This window comes from Verruconis gallopava, assembly GCF_000836295.1.
Source record: "Verruconis gallopava strain CBS 43764 unplaced genomic scaffold supercont1.22, whole genome shotgun sequence".
Taxonomy (NCBI): domain Eukaryota; kingdom Fungi; phylum Ascomycota; class Dothideomycetes; order Venturiales; family Sympoventuriaceae; genus Verruconis; species Verruconis gallopava.
The window spans coordinates 146,169-160,081 of NW_015622158.1; the positions used below are offsets into that span (position 1 = coordinate 146,169).

Here is a 13,913-nt window from a genome sequence, read left to right on the forward strand (position 1 = left end):
AGATCCAAAGCGCAGGCTGCAAAGCTCGCCCAATGACGGCAGCATTCGCCACACATTGAATCAGCGCGCATCGGACACGACGCTGGCATCATTCCTGATGTACGACACTTGTACAGGCTACCAGACTCGGCGTTCCCACTTCCGCAAATGGACGTGCTGTGCGTAACCCTGTGTTAGACGCTGCCAATGACGTGTGTGGAAGCTCCCTACGTTTTCCTCGACGCCGATGGATCGGATCCTTCCCACCATGTTTGTTAACGCACACGACCGAAGGCAAGCCTAGCTGTTCTCGAGCAGACTCGCGTCGTAGCGGGCGTGGCATGAGATCACAGGAAACCGCAGGTGCTAAGGCCTTGTTAACGACATGTATCATCCTCGATGCCGTGGGAGAGGACGACAGAGCACTCGGATGTCGAGGCCAATGGGACAAACCAAGCAGGTCCAAGGGCCCGTGAGCTGCGGATGTTTCTTCGTGCACTGATATAAATGTGTTGTCACAATCCCATCATAGGCATTGGAGTAGGCCCGAATGGTGGGCCAGCAAGAAAACAGGATCGCGTGCCGGACGCACGATGAGGCTCCTCACCATTCGTGGTTTTAAGATCGGGCCCCGCTTTTTGCATTCCAAGGTGGAATCGGAATTTTTTGTGGGGTGCACTTCATCCCAAGCATCATTGCCATCATCAGGTTTCCGTACACGGCGTAGCTCCTGGTCTGCAATTGGCCGATCGAAGCATCGTGTGGTTTGATCGACCACGCTAAGACTAGTGTTGCGTGGAGGAGCCTCACAAGGAGTTTGCAGAGCTTGTCTCGACACGCTTTGGCAATGGTTCGCCCTTCTGCCATGTTTTTTCCATCTAGAGACGCAAAGCTTGGTTTCAAATGTCTTCGTGGCCGGTCAGGCGGCGCTTGCGTTGCCCGAAAGGCAGTGAAGAAATGAGAAGGATTGCTGCTACCAAGTTCTGTGGGCATAATCGAACTACGCGTCACATAGCAAGCTCGAAAGTCAACGAAGAACAGTTTCAGTAAACATGTTACGCAAACTCGTTCATGCATAATGCTCCGATCCAGCTACACAGAGGATTCACACAGCAACCGGGTAATGCGGGAGACCCTTGCAGAAGTCCTTTGCCTTAGCAGGTCAGGTACTGGATACTTGCAGGTTACTCAAGTTGATCCCGAACCAATAACGGCCAGGTCAAGACAAGAGTCTACGCACGAGGCTGTGCAACGGGCAAGTTTACGTCACAAGTGACAGCCGTGGTTGGTGGTTGGCAGAAACGGGAACTGTTGGGCCTGGGCGACAGGCGAGTGGGTATTGTAACCTGTAGAACGCCATTTCTCTGGCGTCATCTGCCATGCTCCTCTATATAACCTGCTGCACACCACCTGCTCAAATGCTTCAGTCTTTCCAACCAACCAACCTATCACTCACAAACGAGAACACACAACTCACTTCAAACCATCTAACAATCCCAACGTCAATATGCGCTTCCAGACTGTCCTCCTCACGACCCTTGCCGCCTTGGGCTCTGCTCAGACCACAACCCAAGATGCTGTCGGCTCGATCCTTTCTAACGTGAACTCGGCCGGCGCTTCTATCGCCTCTGACGCTGCCAGCGTCATCAGCAGCCTTACCTCAGACATTGGAAGTCTGCACAGCGCCGCCTCTACCGCTACGGGTAGCGCAGCCTCAAGCATCAGCTCCGCCATCTCAGGTGCTTCCGCCAGCGCCTCATCCGTTCAGAGCTCTGCAGCAAGCCAAGCTGCGTCTGCGGGTTCTAGCGCATCCAGCGCAATGTCCAGCGCGGCCAGCTCGGCAGCCAGCGCGGCTTCTAGTGCGGCCAGCTCTGCCAGCTCATCGGCCGGTGGAGCAAGACAGACCGCCGCAGCGGGTGTGCTGGCTGGCGCTCTTGCGGTCGCTGGTTTGCTATAAAGCAATCGTTCATTCGCTCGACATCGGGGTATGAACCGGATATGAAAAGAGAAAGTTGAATTGCCAGGACACTGCGCAAATAACTGTCCGATACTCGCTCATGAAGCAGAATCACATCATTTCAGCATGAAGAATCAACACTTGTACGGGATACTGAATAATGTGTATGGATACGGAAATCGAGAGAACACAATGCGAAGATGCTAGGAAGTGGTAATGCCTACAATGCGATTTTTCTTATCAAGACTACCTCTTTATTTTGCAACCTGTGACTGAATGTTCCTTCTCCTCTTGTACTTCATGACTTATACTTCTTGCTTGCTGCTGCCTTTGATGCTGTGTGAAAGAGGTAGAAAAGATGTAGATTGATCTTGTGCAAGATTACGACGTCATCCTAAGACCAGGTTTTGTCACCGCCGACTTGATACGAAACGGATTTTAGTGCATGGCATTCGAAACTGCCCCCGACCATCAGGTTGTTAAGAATAATTCGCATGAGTTGCACTTTTTCTTTTCTCGAGAAAAAATTTTTGTGAACAGAAAAAGTTGGAACCCTTGCCCGCGTGAAAATTTGTTATGGTTAAGATTGGAGCGTGCGGGATTTTCACAGGCCAAATGTCCCGAGTTCTCTTGCCGAAGCGTGATTGGTCTGCGAAGCTTTGAGGCCCAAGAGATAGAGCAGAAACAGCTTCCACACCAGTTACACACCAGCCAACCCGTCATCCTTTACCACCTTTTATCTCGACACCGCCGCTCCTGACAACGACTCAATCGGCCAGCAACCATGTCGAGCCTTCTTCTGCGGCCGCAATTGGCACGTGCAATTCCTCGCTGCGCCGCCGCCGCTCCTCGCGTCTCGCCGTCCGCTTCGTACGCCGCCGTTCATGCAGCTTCAGCCCGCCGCTCCGTCTCCACGCAGGCCGACGAGAAGGTAGCCAAGTTCAAGGGAACCAAGGGCAATGATGGCAAGTACACCGTGACACTGATTGAGGGTGACGGTATCGGTCCGGAGATCTCGCAATCCGTCAAGGACATCTACAGCGCCGCTGGGGTGCCCATCAAGTGGGAGACCGTGGACGTGACGCCGCGGCTGAAGGACGGCAAGACCGTCATCCCAGATGAGGCCATCGAGAGCGTGACAAGAAACTACGTCGCGCTCAAGGGCCCGCTTGCCACACCCATTGGCAAGGGCCACGTGAGTTTAAACCTGACGCTTCGACGTACCTTCAACCTATTTGCGAATCTGCGGCCCTGCCGAAGCATTGCGGGATTCAAGACCCCGTACGACAACGTGGACACGGTCCTGATCCGTGAGAACACCGAGGGCGAGTACTCCGGCATCGAGCACGTCGTCGTCGACGGCGTGGTGCAGTCCATCAAGCTCATCACCAGAGAAGCTTGCGAGCGCGTGATCCGCTTCGCTTTCCAGCACGCACGAGATATTGGCCGCAAGAAGGTGCGCGCTGTGCACAAGGCCACCATCATGAAGATGTCGGATGGCCTGTTCCTCAGCGTCGCGAGGGAGATCGCAAAAGACTACCCGGACATTGAGTTCGACGCCGAGCTGCTGGACAACACATGCCTGAAGATGGTCACGGATCCGATCCCTTACAACGACAAGGTGCTCGTCATGCCAAACCTTTACGGTGACATCCTGTCCGACATGTGCGCCGGACTGATCGGCGGCCTGGGCCTCACGCCGTCCGGTAACATTGGCGACGAGTGCTCCATCTTCGAGGCCGTCCACGGCTCCGCGCCTGATATCGCCGGAAAGGGTCTTGCCAACCCAACCGCCCTGCTGCTGTCCTCGATCATGATGTTGAGACATATGGGCCTGACGGAGCACGCCAACAAGATCGAGGCTGCCATCTTCAAGGTGCTGGCCGAGGGCAAGACGATCACGGGAGACTTGGGCGGTAAGGCCAAGACGGCAGAGTACGCCGAGGCCGTGTGCAAGGCTTTGTAAAGAGCTATCCGGATCAAGGGTCGTCGTCATTTTTGGCAAAGTGTACATATATGTACCATTAGAGGTATGATCAGCGGCAGAATGCCGTCAAATGGACGGATAGGACTGAGGATAGCGCAGGCTAGGGAGTACTCATCATTTAGACGTTACATGACATCTCTCTCTCTCAGAATATTTTTTTTCCCTCCGATGTTTTCTTTTCGTCCCCGACGTAAAGCATGTAGTAGCAAATGGCAAAGAGAAAAAGCTCTAAATTATTCTCCTTCTTCCCCCTCCCTCCCCTCTTCCTGTTCGTTTTCTTACACAATCAGCTCTGCAGATGGACCCGTTGGCTCTATGCGCCTTTAAGACCCTCCAACGCCTCGTCTAGCCTGTCCCAGCCTTTCGTTCCTTCCCAGCTGTCCTTCCCTCGTCCTTTGATGCCCCGGATGGCGCTTCGAGCCTTGAACTTCCAGTCCTTCGCGACGACCTAACGCATCAAAGTCAGCGCTCGGTCCAGGAACAGCACGAAAGGGGTCAAAGGAGAACTTACCGCCTCTCCGTCAGCGCCCAGCCCGTCGGTCTTGACCCTCATCCCCAGGCTCTCGTACGCGCCGACAAGCTCGACCGTCGCGTCCACCACGCGGTCCCACGTCGCCTCGGTGCCGTGCTCCCACCCGGGCTGGCTGACGACGCATCGCCAGGCCTTCTCCTGCGCCTCGAGCGCTTTGCCCGGGTTGCCGCGCCACAGGGCCACCTTGCCGACGAGCCTCCACAGGTCCGCGCTCGCCGTCACGAGGGGGACCACCTTCTTCTCCACCAGCTGGACCACCATCCTGGGGAACCCGGGCCCGGAGACGGACCCCGGGTCGTGCGAGGTCATGACGTGATTCACCAGCGCGGAGAGGATGGCGACGTCGACGCATTTCTCGCCGTCGACGGGGCCCCGCAGGTCGATGATCCGCGTCTGCGCCGTGAGCACGTCGGACCAGGACGGCGGCGTCAAAGACGCCGCGACCGTGAGCAGGTTGTCCCAGATGCGGTGGTTGTCGCGCTTCAGGCGGGCGGCCTGTTTGAGGGCCTTGAGCGCGGCGAAGCGGTTCTTGTGCGGGTCGGGGGCTTGTGACTTTGTGCTGGTGGTTAGCATGTGGTCTCTTTTTTTTTTTTTCTTCTCACACTTGGCGATCGAAGGAAAACGTACAGTTGGGGGTTCCTCCTCGTCTAAGGCAGGAGCCTGTTGCTCCACTTCGTGAAGGTCGACCGGGCTCTCATCAGGTGGTAGGTTGAGCAAGGCAGCGGCCATGTTGCTCCAGCTCTCAGCGTCGTCGTGCTCAAGCTGCACGGCTCGTGAAAACGCTTCGACCGCCCTCTTGAACTGTTCTAGCTCAAGCAGGACACAGCCTAGTGCAAACCACGTTCCGTGATCGAGCGGCTTGACCTTCAGTGACTTCGTGAAAGCAAGAGAGGCCTTTGCGTAGTCTTTCAGACCGTAATAGTACCTCCCGATGGAGCGCTGTGCTCGCGAATACCTCTCGTTAGACACCGCCCACGCTGTTTCGTACATCGAAGGGTCTTTGTCCAAATCACCAAGGATGCAATACAGCCGCGGCGCGTCCGACGGCGGGGGGTCACGAGCAGGTCCAGACCACGTCTCCGTATCTTCATCCACATCTTCATCGTTACCGGACGTGGCATGGAAGAGCTGCTTCCTTGTGAGCCTGCGCGCTTTGTCGTCACGTTCAGTCGCCGCCCAACACAGAGCCGCTTCGGCCCACATCTCCAACCGCTCATAAATTTCGAGGGCAGAGCGCAGACCTCCCAGGTTTACCCACCGCGCAGCGAGCTCCGCCTCGAGTTCCCACCGCGTAGGCGAGCAAAGAGCGTAGACGTAGAGCAGCCTCTGGCTGGCCGGGGCCGATTCGGCCTCTGTGGCTTTGGGCAAGAACGTGGTTGGCTTGTCCTCGCCGCTGTCCTCAGAGGAGCCCGTGTCGGCGATGACTTGGTCCACCAGCGCCTGCAACTGGAGCAGTCCGCGCTCGACAGTCCGCGCCTTATAACCTTCGATGCGGCTGCGCAACAACAACGCTTGCGTGTAGACTTGCCAGTTTGAGCTCCCGCCTTCCAGAACGCGCGTCGCGTACGGAGCGGTCTCTTCGCGGGTCAGGCCGTCGGCGGGGTTCGTGTTCGTTATCGATGCAGCGGTCGAAAGCAGGATAATCGAATCGAGCGGGTTCAGCTGCGGTTGCTTCTCTGGGTCAAGACCGGCCAAGCTCGCCGGCAAGCTGTCTTCGTCCTGGACAACCGTGATTGAAGCTGCCTTGCTTGGGTCTTGCTCGCCCGCAACGGCTTCTCTTTTCGCAAACGAAATCCTTTCGAGCAAGGTATCGTCGTTCAGGTCAATCTGCTGCGGAAGAGCCTGCTTCTCCTTCGGAACCTGCTCTTCATTTTGGTCGGCCGCCTCCGAAGACGGCTCTTCTACGTCATCCACGCTCTTCGCAAGCACGACAAGCTGGCTCGTATCTTTCTGTTGGAACTTCGTCCGCTTCCCAAGAAGACCCGTGATCGCAAACTCGAAGTGTCGCTTCTGCGTGGCCGTCTGCAACGCTTCCCTTGCAAGTTTGTCATGTCCATGATGAGTGTGTATAGTAGCCGACTCCAACATGAAGGTGACAAGGGCGTCTTTTGATCCGTCCTGCGCGATGAGCTTCCTCACCGCTTCGAGCTCGTCATAAATGTCTTTCTCCAGCGTGGGCGAGGTCTCTGATAGAATTCGCTGGTGCATGAAGTCTACTCTCAGATGAGCCCAACGAGCTGCGGGAACATTCTTCAACACGGGGGGGCACGTCAAGATTGAATCCGCGAGGCTTAGTAGCTCGACATGAGGCGTCAAGCGGTACGGCGCTTCTCCATCCAGCTTCAAGGAGTCGAGCAGGCGCCGTCGAACTTGAGCAGTAGCTTTAGCATCTTCTCCAACACCATTTGGGAGGAGGATCTTCCTCGGCGAAAATGGCAGCGGAGGTCCAGTTACGTTACTTTGCACGAAAGCGCCTAGCGCTGCGACAGCAACGATGAAAAAGAAGTGCTGCAAGTACTTTGGGGAACTTGTCTTATCGGAGTTCGGCTCGTCGCTCCTTTTAGCCAGCAAACCCTCGAGTCGGTCGAATATGTAGTCGTTCCACGCTTTGGTCGTCTCATACGCCGTCTCCTCGCCTGGGGTGCGGCCCAGCAGCCGACTGCATAGCGGATCCTGGAACACGGCCTGAAAATTTGCACTTTCGAGATTCGCAATGTGCGGTTCCAGCACGACGACGAGGTCCTCCGGCAGAGTCCTTCGGAAATACGATATCAGGGCTTCGGCCATTTTTTTGTCATTTGTGCTTCCGCCTCTTGGTGGAGAACTTTTTTTTGGCGTCTCGTACGTGTAGACTAAAAACGCGAATTTCGTGTGATGACTCAGCAGGGACTGTGGCATTCGGTCGGGTCACTCGCACGATGCATAAGAGGCCCGCGAAAGAAGAGTGGAAGAGATAAGAGTAATCAAAGTATTTGTTGATACGCAAAGTAAAGCCACAATTGTGGTTGAAATGAACGCACATAACATCATCATATCGCAAGGGAAGTGAAATATATCAATGGAAACCCCTCTCTTCCTTGGTGTCCTCTAACTCTGGGCTCACGTCCTTCCATGTGCCTGTCCTTCCAATCCTCGCGAGAACCTTATCAACATCAGCGAGCCGTCGCAGCGAGCCCGTGGTTCCCGGAAGGCACTTCTTCTCGATCTTTTCGTCTACGATGATCTCGAACAAGATCTGACCATCAACCCGACCAAATATCGGCCTCACGTCCTCGAGGTGGAAATGCTCGGCATCCAGACATATCTTGACCGTGTTCAATCGCGTGCACTGCGTCAGATGCTTGATGCAGGCACGCACAAAATTTCTTGTCCACGCCCACTGGAACAGCGGGTCCTCGACGGCAACCGTTCGTATCGGCAGCCAACCCACGATCTCGACCTGGCGCAGTTCACCGTACACGTCAAAAGACCGCAGCTTCATTCGCTCGACGGTGGTGTGAAACTCGCTCACGCAGCCGGGCGAGTCGAAGACCAACGTTCGCGTACGAAAATACAGCTCCGTGGCCTCGCGCTGCACGCGACCATTCTCGTCGACGGCGCGAAGGACTTTGACAGCGCAGTCGAGCTTCAAAGCGTCCATGCCGCCGGCCTTGACGATCTGGGCGCAGTTTTCGTGGAAGAAATGACCGTAAATCACGTCTCGGACTTCTCGTGGCAAGCGAAACAGTAGACAGGACGTCGTTGCTTCCTTTCTCCACAGATCCATTGTGGGGGACAATCTGCGCCTCTTGGCCGAGTGCCGCACGCCTTCCCTGCCATCTTCGTGTTGCATACCTGAGGGACCGAGATACGTTGAGGTTCGAGTTCAGAGAGAAGAGAAATTTATACCTAATATTGATATAAGCTTTGTTACGCTCGATGTTGGGGACGTATGCTTGGTGATGTGGCAGATGCCGTCCAAGTGGGGGATTAGGCTGGCTTGCTGCCTTCTCGTCCAGTCAGAAGTTGTATACCTTGGCACACACAAAGGGGGCTCCTTCACCACGAGGCCTACGCTCCTCCTTCTGCCATATACAGGGAGACGAGTAGAGGGAAGTGGCAGAATGGACTTTTCATATGGCGCGGACATCACGACGGGCGCGCCGTCGCTCTCAAAGCGTCTATATTCGGTTGCGTGGAAGCACACATACCTTTTCTTTTTCACGGAGCGTTGAAGTGCTGTTTCGTTCTCAGGATCCAAAAATTGAGCTGAACACGAAGCGCTTCAGCGCAAGGCCCACAAATCTGTGTCTGTTCGCCACCTGTAGAGGTTTCGCATTCGCGTTCATGACACAGCACGTCCTCCACGCAAGTGGTAACGTTCGCAGTGTGGCGCGTTCGCTACAGAGCTTCGCCAGCGCTGCAGAGAAGGGACGAGGAGACCAATGAGAAACCAAACGCCTGGAAAACGTCCGAGGAGCCCCTTGCCCAAGGATCGGCAAGCGAACACGTTTTTAAACGAGCGAGGATGCGAACCGCTGCGCCTTCAGACCGTGCAAGGCTGTAGCCAAGGAATTCGAGCGGGCCGACGTCATCAGGCTGGTGTTTTGTCCCTGCATGTGCGCCGACACTGGGGAACATGAAAAGCTTATAAAGACACCTGCCACCGAACAACGTCGCAGCTGTCACACATCAGATTCAAGCCTTTTGCTCTTCGAAAGCCCTTCACGCCGACAGACCCGAAAGCTATCTCTCAGCGCCGTCAAAAAGAAAAAGAGCCTCCCGCAAACATGTCGAGAAACGCACCTTCGTCAACGGTAAGATCCGACGCCATCCCTCGGCCCGTGCTACGTCTGGCTCTGCTTGCTAACACGCCGTCTTCAACACCGACAGAGCGATATGTGCCTCTACTTCCTGGCGCTGTTCGTGCCGCCTCTCGCCGTGCTTTTGAAGCATGGCTGCGGCTGCGACTTTTGGATCAACGTTCTGCTGACGATACTTGGATGGTTGCCTGGTATGTCTTCCCGACCCCTCTCCTTGGGCCACCATTCTGGGTGCAGCGGAGTTGAGCTTGAGAGATACTGATGGCAGATTTGCAGGCGTGATACACGCGTGGTATATCATTGGCAAACACACGAGACCCGCGGGGACATATCGGTACTAGCTCTTGAGTGTTGAAAGCCGTTCGAGGCACTTTCGATTTCCACTTTGCTTCGTTCGAGCGCGTGAAGTCTGAGTGGGGCTTGTCATATTCTTTTCTTACGCTATGGATTTATGATACCTAATTGTTATCGTTTGTCGCTAGTTGATAGCGACCAATCTCAGCGAAAATGCTCTCGGAGAGTCGAGAACATGTGCTCGCGGCCATCTTTCTCGTCTAAGTAGCCCGTGCCACGTCCGCCAGGCACAGTGCGCCAAAACTATCATGTCTTTCTGTGATCGCTGAACGTCAAAGCTCGAGCAACTTTACATGCTTGATGTCCGCATCAACGATATAGTCCTTGATTCTGACATAGTGCTTGAATCCGTCCGTGCTCGCGAAGGCGGCGTGCTGTTCGATCGCACGCCACGGAGCGAACAACACAAACTCATCGTTCTCCCTGTCTTCTTCCAGCTTCCAACCACCGGCCACATCGCCCTCTGTGACAAATTCCTGGAGGAACTTCTTCTGGGCCGCAAAGCAGGCCTCGAAGTCCTTGCGCTTCTTCGCGGCTACGAAATGCCGCCCCAGGGACATGACTGGTGCTGCGAGCTCGATGTCGCTGACGGGAACGTCCAGATGGCTTAGCCAAACGACGGTTACGTCGTTCCTGAGCGCCTCCAGGACGGCCTGATTTGGCGCCGAAGGTATGAACTCGGCGTAGTGCTGATGAAGTGAAGCCCATTCGCCGAGCACGTAGATCAAGCTCGGCTCCTCTATCTGCTGCAGATAATAGAATCTGTGGCCGGAGAAGCTCTCCATGGCCTGCTTCGCCTTGAGCAGCTGCGCCCGGACGTGCTCGGACAGCGAACCATCGGCGCTGCTCAGCTTCAGCAGCGCGAGCTCCGTGACTGTCATGATTCAAAGCACGTTTCGACTTTGTCCTCGGTTCGCGTCGCGGGCGACGATGTCGTCTTCACCACACCTCTCCTAGGTACTCGTACTGCTCGTCGAAGGTCACGTCTACGATGCTGCCGGGGCTCGGATCGTAATACACTCTATGCACGTTTCCCAGCGCATCCACGCGCTCCGTCTCGAGCCTGCGTCGTGCTCTCTCCTTGGTGACGGCCCAGACAGTCTCCCGCTCCTCGCCCTTCCAACCCTTGATCTCCGGCAGCGGCAGCTTCACGGTCGTCCCGGGGATCTTGGCCGACCCAGTCCCCACGTCCCAATTGTCGAGGTACAACGGGCCCCAGACGAAGACCTGAAGCAGGAGCAAAGCGCGGTTGATTGCGGCTAGACGGCGGAAGCGACGTGCAGGGACACTGAGAGGCGCTTCGCTGCGGCGGGCGGCGTAGAAGAAGAACTCGTGCGGCAGCTGCTTGGGCGCTTGGACGAGCGGGTACTTCCAGCGTAGGATGGGCAGGTACTTGTGCAGGTTTCGCGGGAGGACGGGGAGCAGGTAGAGCGACGGAGCGACGGAGGCGGACATGCTTGCGCACTTTCGGTAGTAGCCTTGCATGGGATGGGGATTCGGACGCGGAGGTGAAGTATACGACGGGTGGAGCTGGCTAGGAGGGCCAATTGGTCCGACGGCGAGAGAGGGAGGGAAACGCGTACCGGCTTCAGCCACATAATCCGTGGCATCGTCAACTAGACAGACATCTTGATCGTGAAAATTGGGTCGAAGAACGGGGAGTTGTCTGTCATGAAGTTTGCTCGTGCGGAATCAAGCCCGCTGCCACATTTGGATAAACCAGCTCAAGCCTACAGAACTGTTTCGCGCGAGCGACGTCGTGTGCACGACCACAACTCCCATTTAGCATCTAGACCATGTTTTTGTTTCGTGACGATGCAAATATTCCCCCAAAAGGGCTTTCTCCAGGTTACCCTTTCTGCCAACTCAATTGACGCTCGTCATAGTACGCACAATTTTGCAACAGACCGAACGCATCGAACACATGAGAAAATGGTATCAAGACACAGGAGAGAAAGTTGGAGGGCTACACTATAAGGTTATACTACATGTATATAGGCTGGACGCCAAAAGACAAAGAGTTTGACGTTCTGGCCTCAGCCATATATAGTCCACAGCAACCCCCCCCCGTAAGTACAGCACAACACGCTCGCGACCCACAGGCCCATTCACACGCATACATATGCAGCAGTAACGTCCACACACATGCAGCTGAATCGGCATCAGTAGCAGTCGTGAAACGACAGATGAGAAAATCTATCTAATCTCCCGTCCAGTGAGGTAATTCCGTTTTTGTCTTTCCCTGCGCCCGTCAGCTCACACGCAAGGGCTCCCGAAACCCCCCAGCAGCTTTGGCTAGCAAGCAGCTTAGTTGCCTGGGTTGGCCCGCGCCCACTCGACACCCTTGGTAATGTTCTTCGCCAGGTCGCCAAGGCAGACGTCGAGAAGCTTCTGCTCGTAGTCGGTGATCTTGCCAACTGGGTGGATCTTCTCCACGCCGTTGGGGCCCAACTCGACCAGCGACGCGAAGAAGTCGCAGCCACGGTCCTTGTACAGCGGCGAGTCCACAAACGTGGGCTCAAGAACACCCTTCTCGCCCTGTGCGGCCTTGAGCAATGACTCGGCGAAGCGTGCGCCCGCCATTGCCATGGAAAGGGTTGCACTACCTGCGCCACCCTTGGCCTGTACGACTTCATCACCACCAAATTGCACACGGTGAATGTACTTGTCCAGAGCCTCGCCCTCAAGTTTGTTGCCGGACTGTGACAGAAGAGGCACGATGGTCTGGCCGGAATGACCACCAACGACGGTGATGTTCTCCGTTGCTGGGTCGGTTCCCTTGATCTCAGAGATGAAGCGCGAGGCACGGACGACGTCGAGAGTGGTCACGCCGAACAGCCTCTTCGGGTTGTACACACCCTTGGCCTTGAAGACTTCGGCAGTAATTGGCACGGTCGAGTTCACCTGTAACATAGTACATTAGCAATGCATAGCTCGCTCATTGTGCGACCGTCTTTTTTGCTCTTTTTTTCCCATTCTCTTCAAGTCTGCTCAACGGAATGGGAGCTAGCGCTGACGGGAAGTTGCGCGATTGGACTTACAGGGTTCGAGATGATCAGCATGTTAGCTTCCGGTGAATGCTCAGCTGCGGCCTTGGCGAGGTCGCGGACGATGGAGGCATTGGTGTTGAAGAGATCTGCCCGATATATCAGCATCAAGATTAGCGGGGACATGTTTATTGAGCGACATACCATCACGGGTCATGCCTGGCTTGCGAGGCACGCCGGCTGGGATGAGGACAATCTCAGCGCCAGTCAAGCACTCCCTCAGGCCCGAAGGTGTTGGGTCGTAGCCGACAACCTACATTCTTCGTCAGCGTGAAGTCCAGCTGATTGACGGTCCAATGATGATATATCATCGCCGCCATCAACTTCATATGGTATAGCTGACCTTGCTCTTAGTGTTGATGTGAGAGACGTCTGCGGCGACGCCAGGGGCCATGCGGATATCATAGAGGGCGAGTTCGCTGACGCGGGGATTGAGCTTGAGCAGCAGCGACAGCGGCTGGCCAATACCACCGGCAGCGCCGAGGACGGCAACCTTGGAGTTCTAGGAAGTCGACTAGTCAGCATTGGGTTTCTTTCCAATGAGTTCTGTTCAGTCTCCCAGCTGGATACCGAACACCTGGATGAAGAGGAACGAGTTGGGCAGACGAGGCATTTTTCCGCTGGACCAACGAACAGCTTTGCTGAGACAACAATTGGTGGCATCAAAGGATGAAAAGCATCAATGAAGCTGCAGAAGATCGGGGACAAGGCGATGAAGCATCAATTGCACTGTTTTCTCCTATGGACTGTGTGCAGCTACATACAGCCTCGTTCCCGCCCGCTGGAACCAGCGTGGTGACGAAACGGACTTACCTGGCGAGCAGAAGCGGAGAAGGTCCGTCGCTGGACCTGGGCGAAGACCTGGCGTGCGAAAGACATTTTGACTGATTGCGAGACGACGGAATGGAAATGGAATTGGGGTATAGAGCGGAGTTTGTTGTAGATGGATGGAAAGATTCGGAGCAATGGCCAAGGTTGGAAGCAGGAAGAGCCAAGCACAAGCACAAGCACAAGCATCAGCAACAAACGCCAAACACCTCCATCGCCGACAAAACCCAGCAGCGGGCAGAATCTTCTGTGGGTCACCCGCCCACTGCCCGAGCCCACCAAAGTTTAGCGCATCCCCCACTAACCTCCGGTGCCCCGGCGCCTCCGAGCTCGGCATAGCGCCGACAGCATGGTCAGCCGACGGAGCGCTGGCAGAATTTTAAATCACGGGCCAGCACTTCTCATACCGGCCCAGTACACTGGCCGC

The 13,913-nt window shown here is 55.6% G+C and overlaps 8 protein-coding genes across 9 annotated transcripts; 3 read left to right on the forward strand and 5 right to left on the reverse strand.

Annotated features, from left to right (window-relative positions):
- Positions 1-781: 781 nt before the first annotated feature.
- On the forward strand, positions 782-2,430 carry PV09_06369 (uncharacterized protein). Its single transcript, XM_016360001.1, has one exon. The coding sequence runs from the start codon at positions 1,487-1,489 to the stop codon at positions 1,934-1,936; it is 450 nt and encodes a 149-aa protein (XP_016212083.1). The 5' UTR covers positions 782-1,486; the 3' UTR covers positions 1,937-2,430.
- Positions 2,431-2,503: 73 nt separating this feature from the next.
- On the forward strand, positions 2,504-4,159 carry PV09_06370 (isocitrate dehydrogenase, NAD-dependent). The gene has a single exon (XM_016360002.1). It carries the CDS (start codon positions 2,721-2,723, stop codon positions 3,900-3,902), a length of 1,182 nt encoding a protein of 393 aa, XP_016212084.1. The 5' UTR covers positions 2,504-2,720; the 3' UTR covers positions 3,903-4,159.
- On the reverse strand, positions 4,018-7,268 carry PV09_06371 (uncharacterized protein). Its single transcript, XM_016360003.1, has 3 exons — positions 5,083-7,268; positions 4,435-5,007; positions 4,018-4,371 (listed from the first exon to the last, which is right to left on the reverse strand). The coding sequence occupies exons 1-3, from the start codon at positions 7,240-7,242 to the stop codon at positions 4,237-4,239; spliced, it is 2,868 nt and encodes a 955-aa protein (XP_016212085.1). The 5' UTR covers positions 7,243-7,268; the 3' UTR covers positions 4,018-4,236.
- Positions 7,269-7,474: 206 nt separating this feature from the next.
- Positions 7,475-8,937, reverse strand: PV09_06372. Of its 2 annotated transcripts, none has more exons than XM_016360005.1 (2): positions 8,646-8,937; positions 7,475-8,343 (listed from the first exon to the last, which is right to left on the reverse strand). In XM_016360005.1, the coding sequence occupies exon 2, from the start codon at positions 8,285-8,287 to the stop codon at positions 7,511-7,513; it is 777 nt and encodes a 258-aa protein (XP_016212087.1). In that variant the 5' UTR covers positions 8,288-8,343; positions 8,646-8,937; the 3' UTR covers positions 7,475-7,510. The 2 variants fall into 2 exon arrangements, with proteins under 2 accessions (XP_016212087.1, XP_016212086.1); XM_016360004.1 differs by having other exon boundaries at positions 7,475-8,441.
- PV09_06373 (uncharacterized protein) lies at positions 8,572-8,883 on the forward strand (the record flags this gene model as incomplete). The annotated part of the gene is made up of 1 exon (XM_016360006.1): positions 8,572-8,883. One exon carries the CDS (start codon positions 8,572-8,574, stop codon positions 8,881-8,883), a length of 312 nt encoding a protein of 103 aa, XP_016212088.1.
- A 946-nt stretch (positions 8,938-9,883) lies between the features above and the next one.
- PV09_06374 (uncharacterized protein) lies at positions 9,884-10,492 on the reverse strand (the record flags this gene model as incomplete). The annotated part of the gene is made up of 1 exon (XM_016360007.1): positions 9,884-10,492. One exon carries the CDS (start codon positions 10,490-10,492, stop codon positions 9,884-9,886), a length of 609 nt encoding a protein of 202 aa, XP_016212089.1.
- Positions 10,493-10,550: 58 nt separating this feature from the next.
- Positions 10,551-11,066, reverse strand: PV09_06375 (uncharacterized protein; the record flags this gene model as incomplete). The annotated part of the gene is made up of 1 exon (XM_016360008.1): positions 10,551-11,066. The coding sequence occupies one exon, from the start codon at positions 11,064-11,066 to the stop codon at positions 10,551-10,553; it is 516 nt and encodes a 171-aa protein (XP_016212090.1).
- Positions 11,067-11,547: 481 nt separating this feature from the next.
- Positions 11,548-13,661, reverse strand: PV09_06376 (malate dehydrogenase, NAD-dependent). The gene is made up of 5 exons (XM_016360009.1): positions 13,472-13,661; positions 13,002-13,160; positions 12,803-12,911; positions 12,653-12,747; positions 11,548-12,515 (listed from the first exon to the last, which is right to left on the reverse strand). Exons 1-5 carry the CDS (start codon positions 13,535-13,537, stop codon positions 11,919-11,921), a joined length of 1,026 nt encoding a protein of 341 aa, XP_016212091.1. The 5' UTR covers positions 13,538-13,661; the 3' UTR covers positions 11,548-11,918.
- Between the last annotated feature and the right edge of the window lie 252 nt (positions 13,662-13,913).

What these genes read in the sequence shown, in the direction of transcription:
- PV09_06372 (XM_016360005.1), bottom strand. Translation starts at nt 8,287, where the DNA reads ATGCAACACGAAGATGGCAGGGAAGGCGTGCGGCACTCGGCCAAGAGG.
- PV09_06370 (XM_016360002.1), top strand. Translation starts at nt 2,721, where the DNA reads ATGTCGAGCCTTCTTCTGCGGCCGCAATTGGCACGTGCAATTCCTCGC.
- PV09_06371 (XM_016360003.1), bottom strand. Translation starts at nt 7,242, where the DNA reads ATGGCCGAAGCCCTGATATCGTATTTCCGAAGGACTCTGCCGGAGGAC. An exon ending in ACGAGGAGGAACCCCCAACT is followed by an intron (nt 5,008 to 5,082) that starts GTACGTTTTCCT and finishes ACCAGCACAAAG; the next exon opens with TCACAAGCCCCCGACCCGCA. An exon ending in TGGGCGCTGACGGAGAGGCG is followed by an intron (nt 4,372 to 4,434) that starts GTAAGTTCTCCT and finishes TTGATGCGTTAG; the next exon opens with GTCGTCGCGAAGGACTGGAA.
- PV09_06369 (XM_016360001.1), top strand. Translation starts at nt 1,487, where the DNA reads ATGCGCTTCCAGACTGTCCTCCTCACGACCCTTGCCGCCTTGGGCTCT.
- PV09_06376 (XM_016360009.1), bottom strand. Translation starts at nt 13,537, where the DNA reads ATGTCTTTCGCACGCCAGGTCTTCGCCCAGGTCCAGCGACGGACCTTC. An exon ending in ACATCAACACTAAGAGCAAG is followed by an intron (nt 12,912 to 13,001) that starts GTCAGCTATACC and finishes CGAAGAATGTAG; the next exon opens with GTTGTCGGCTACGACCCAAC. An exon ending in TGCTGATCATCTCGAACCCT is followed by an intron (nt 12,516 to 12,652) that starts GTAAGTCCAATC and finishes ACTATGTTACAG; the next exon opens with GTGAACTCGACCGTGCCAAT.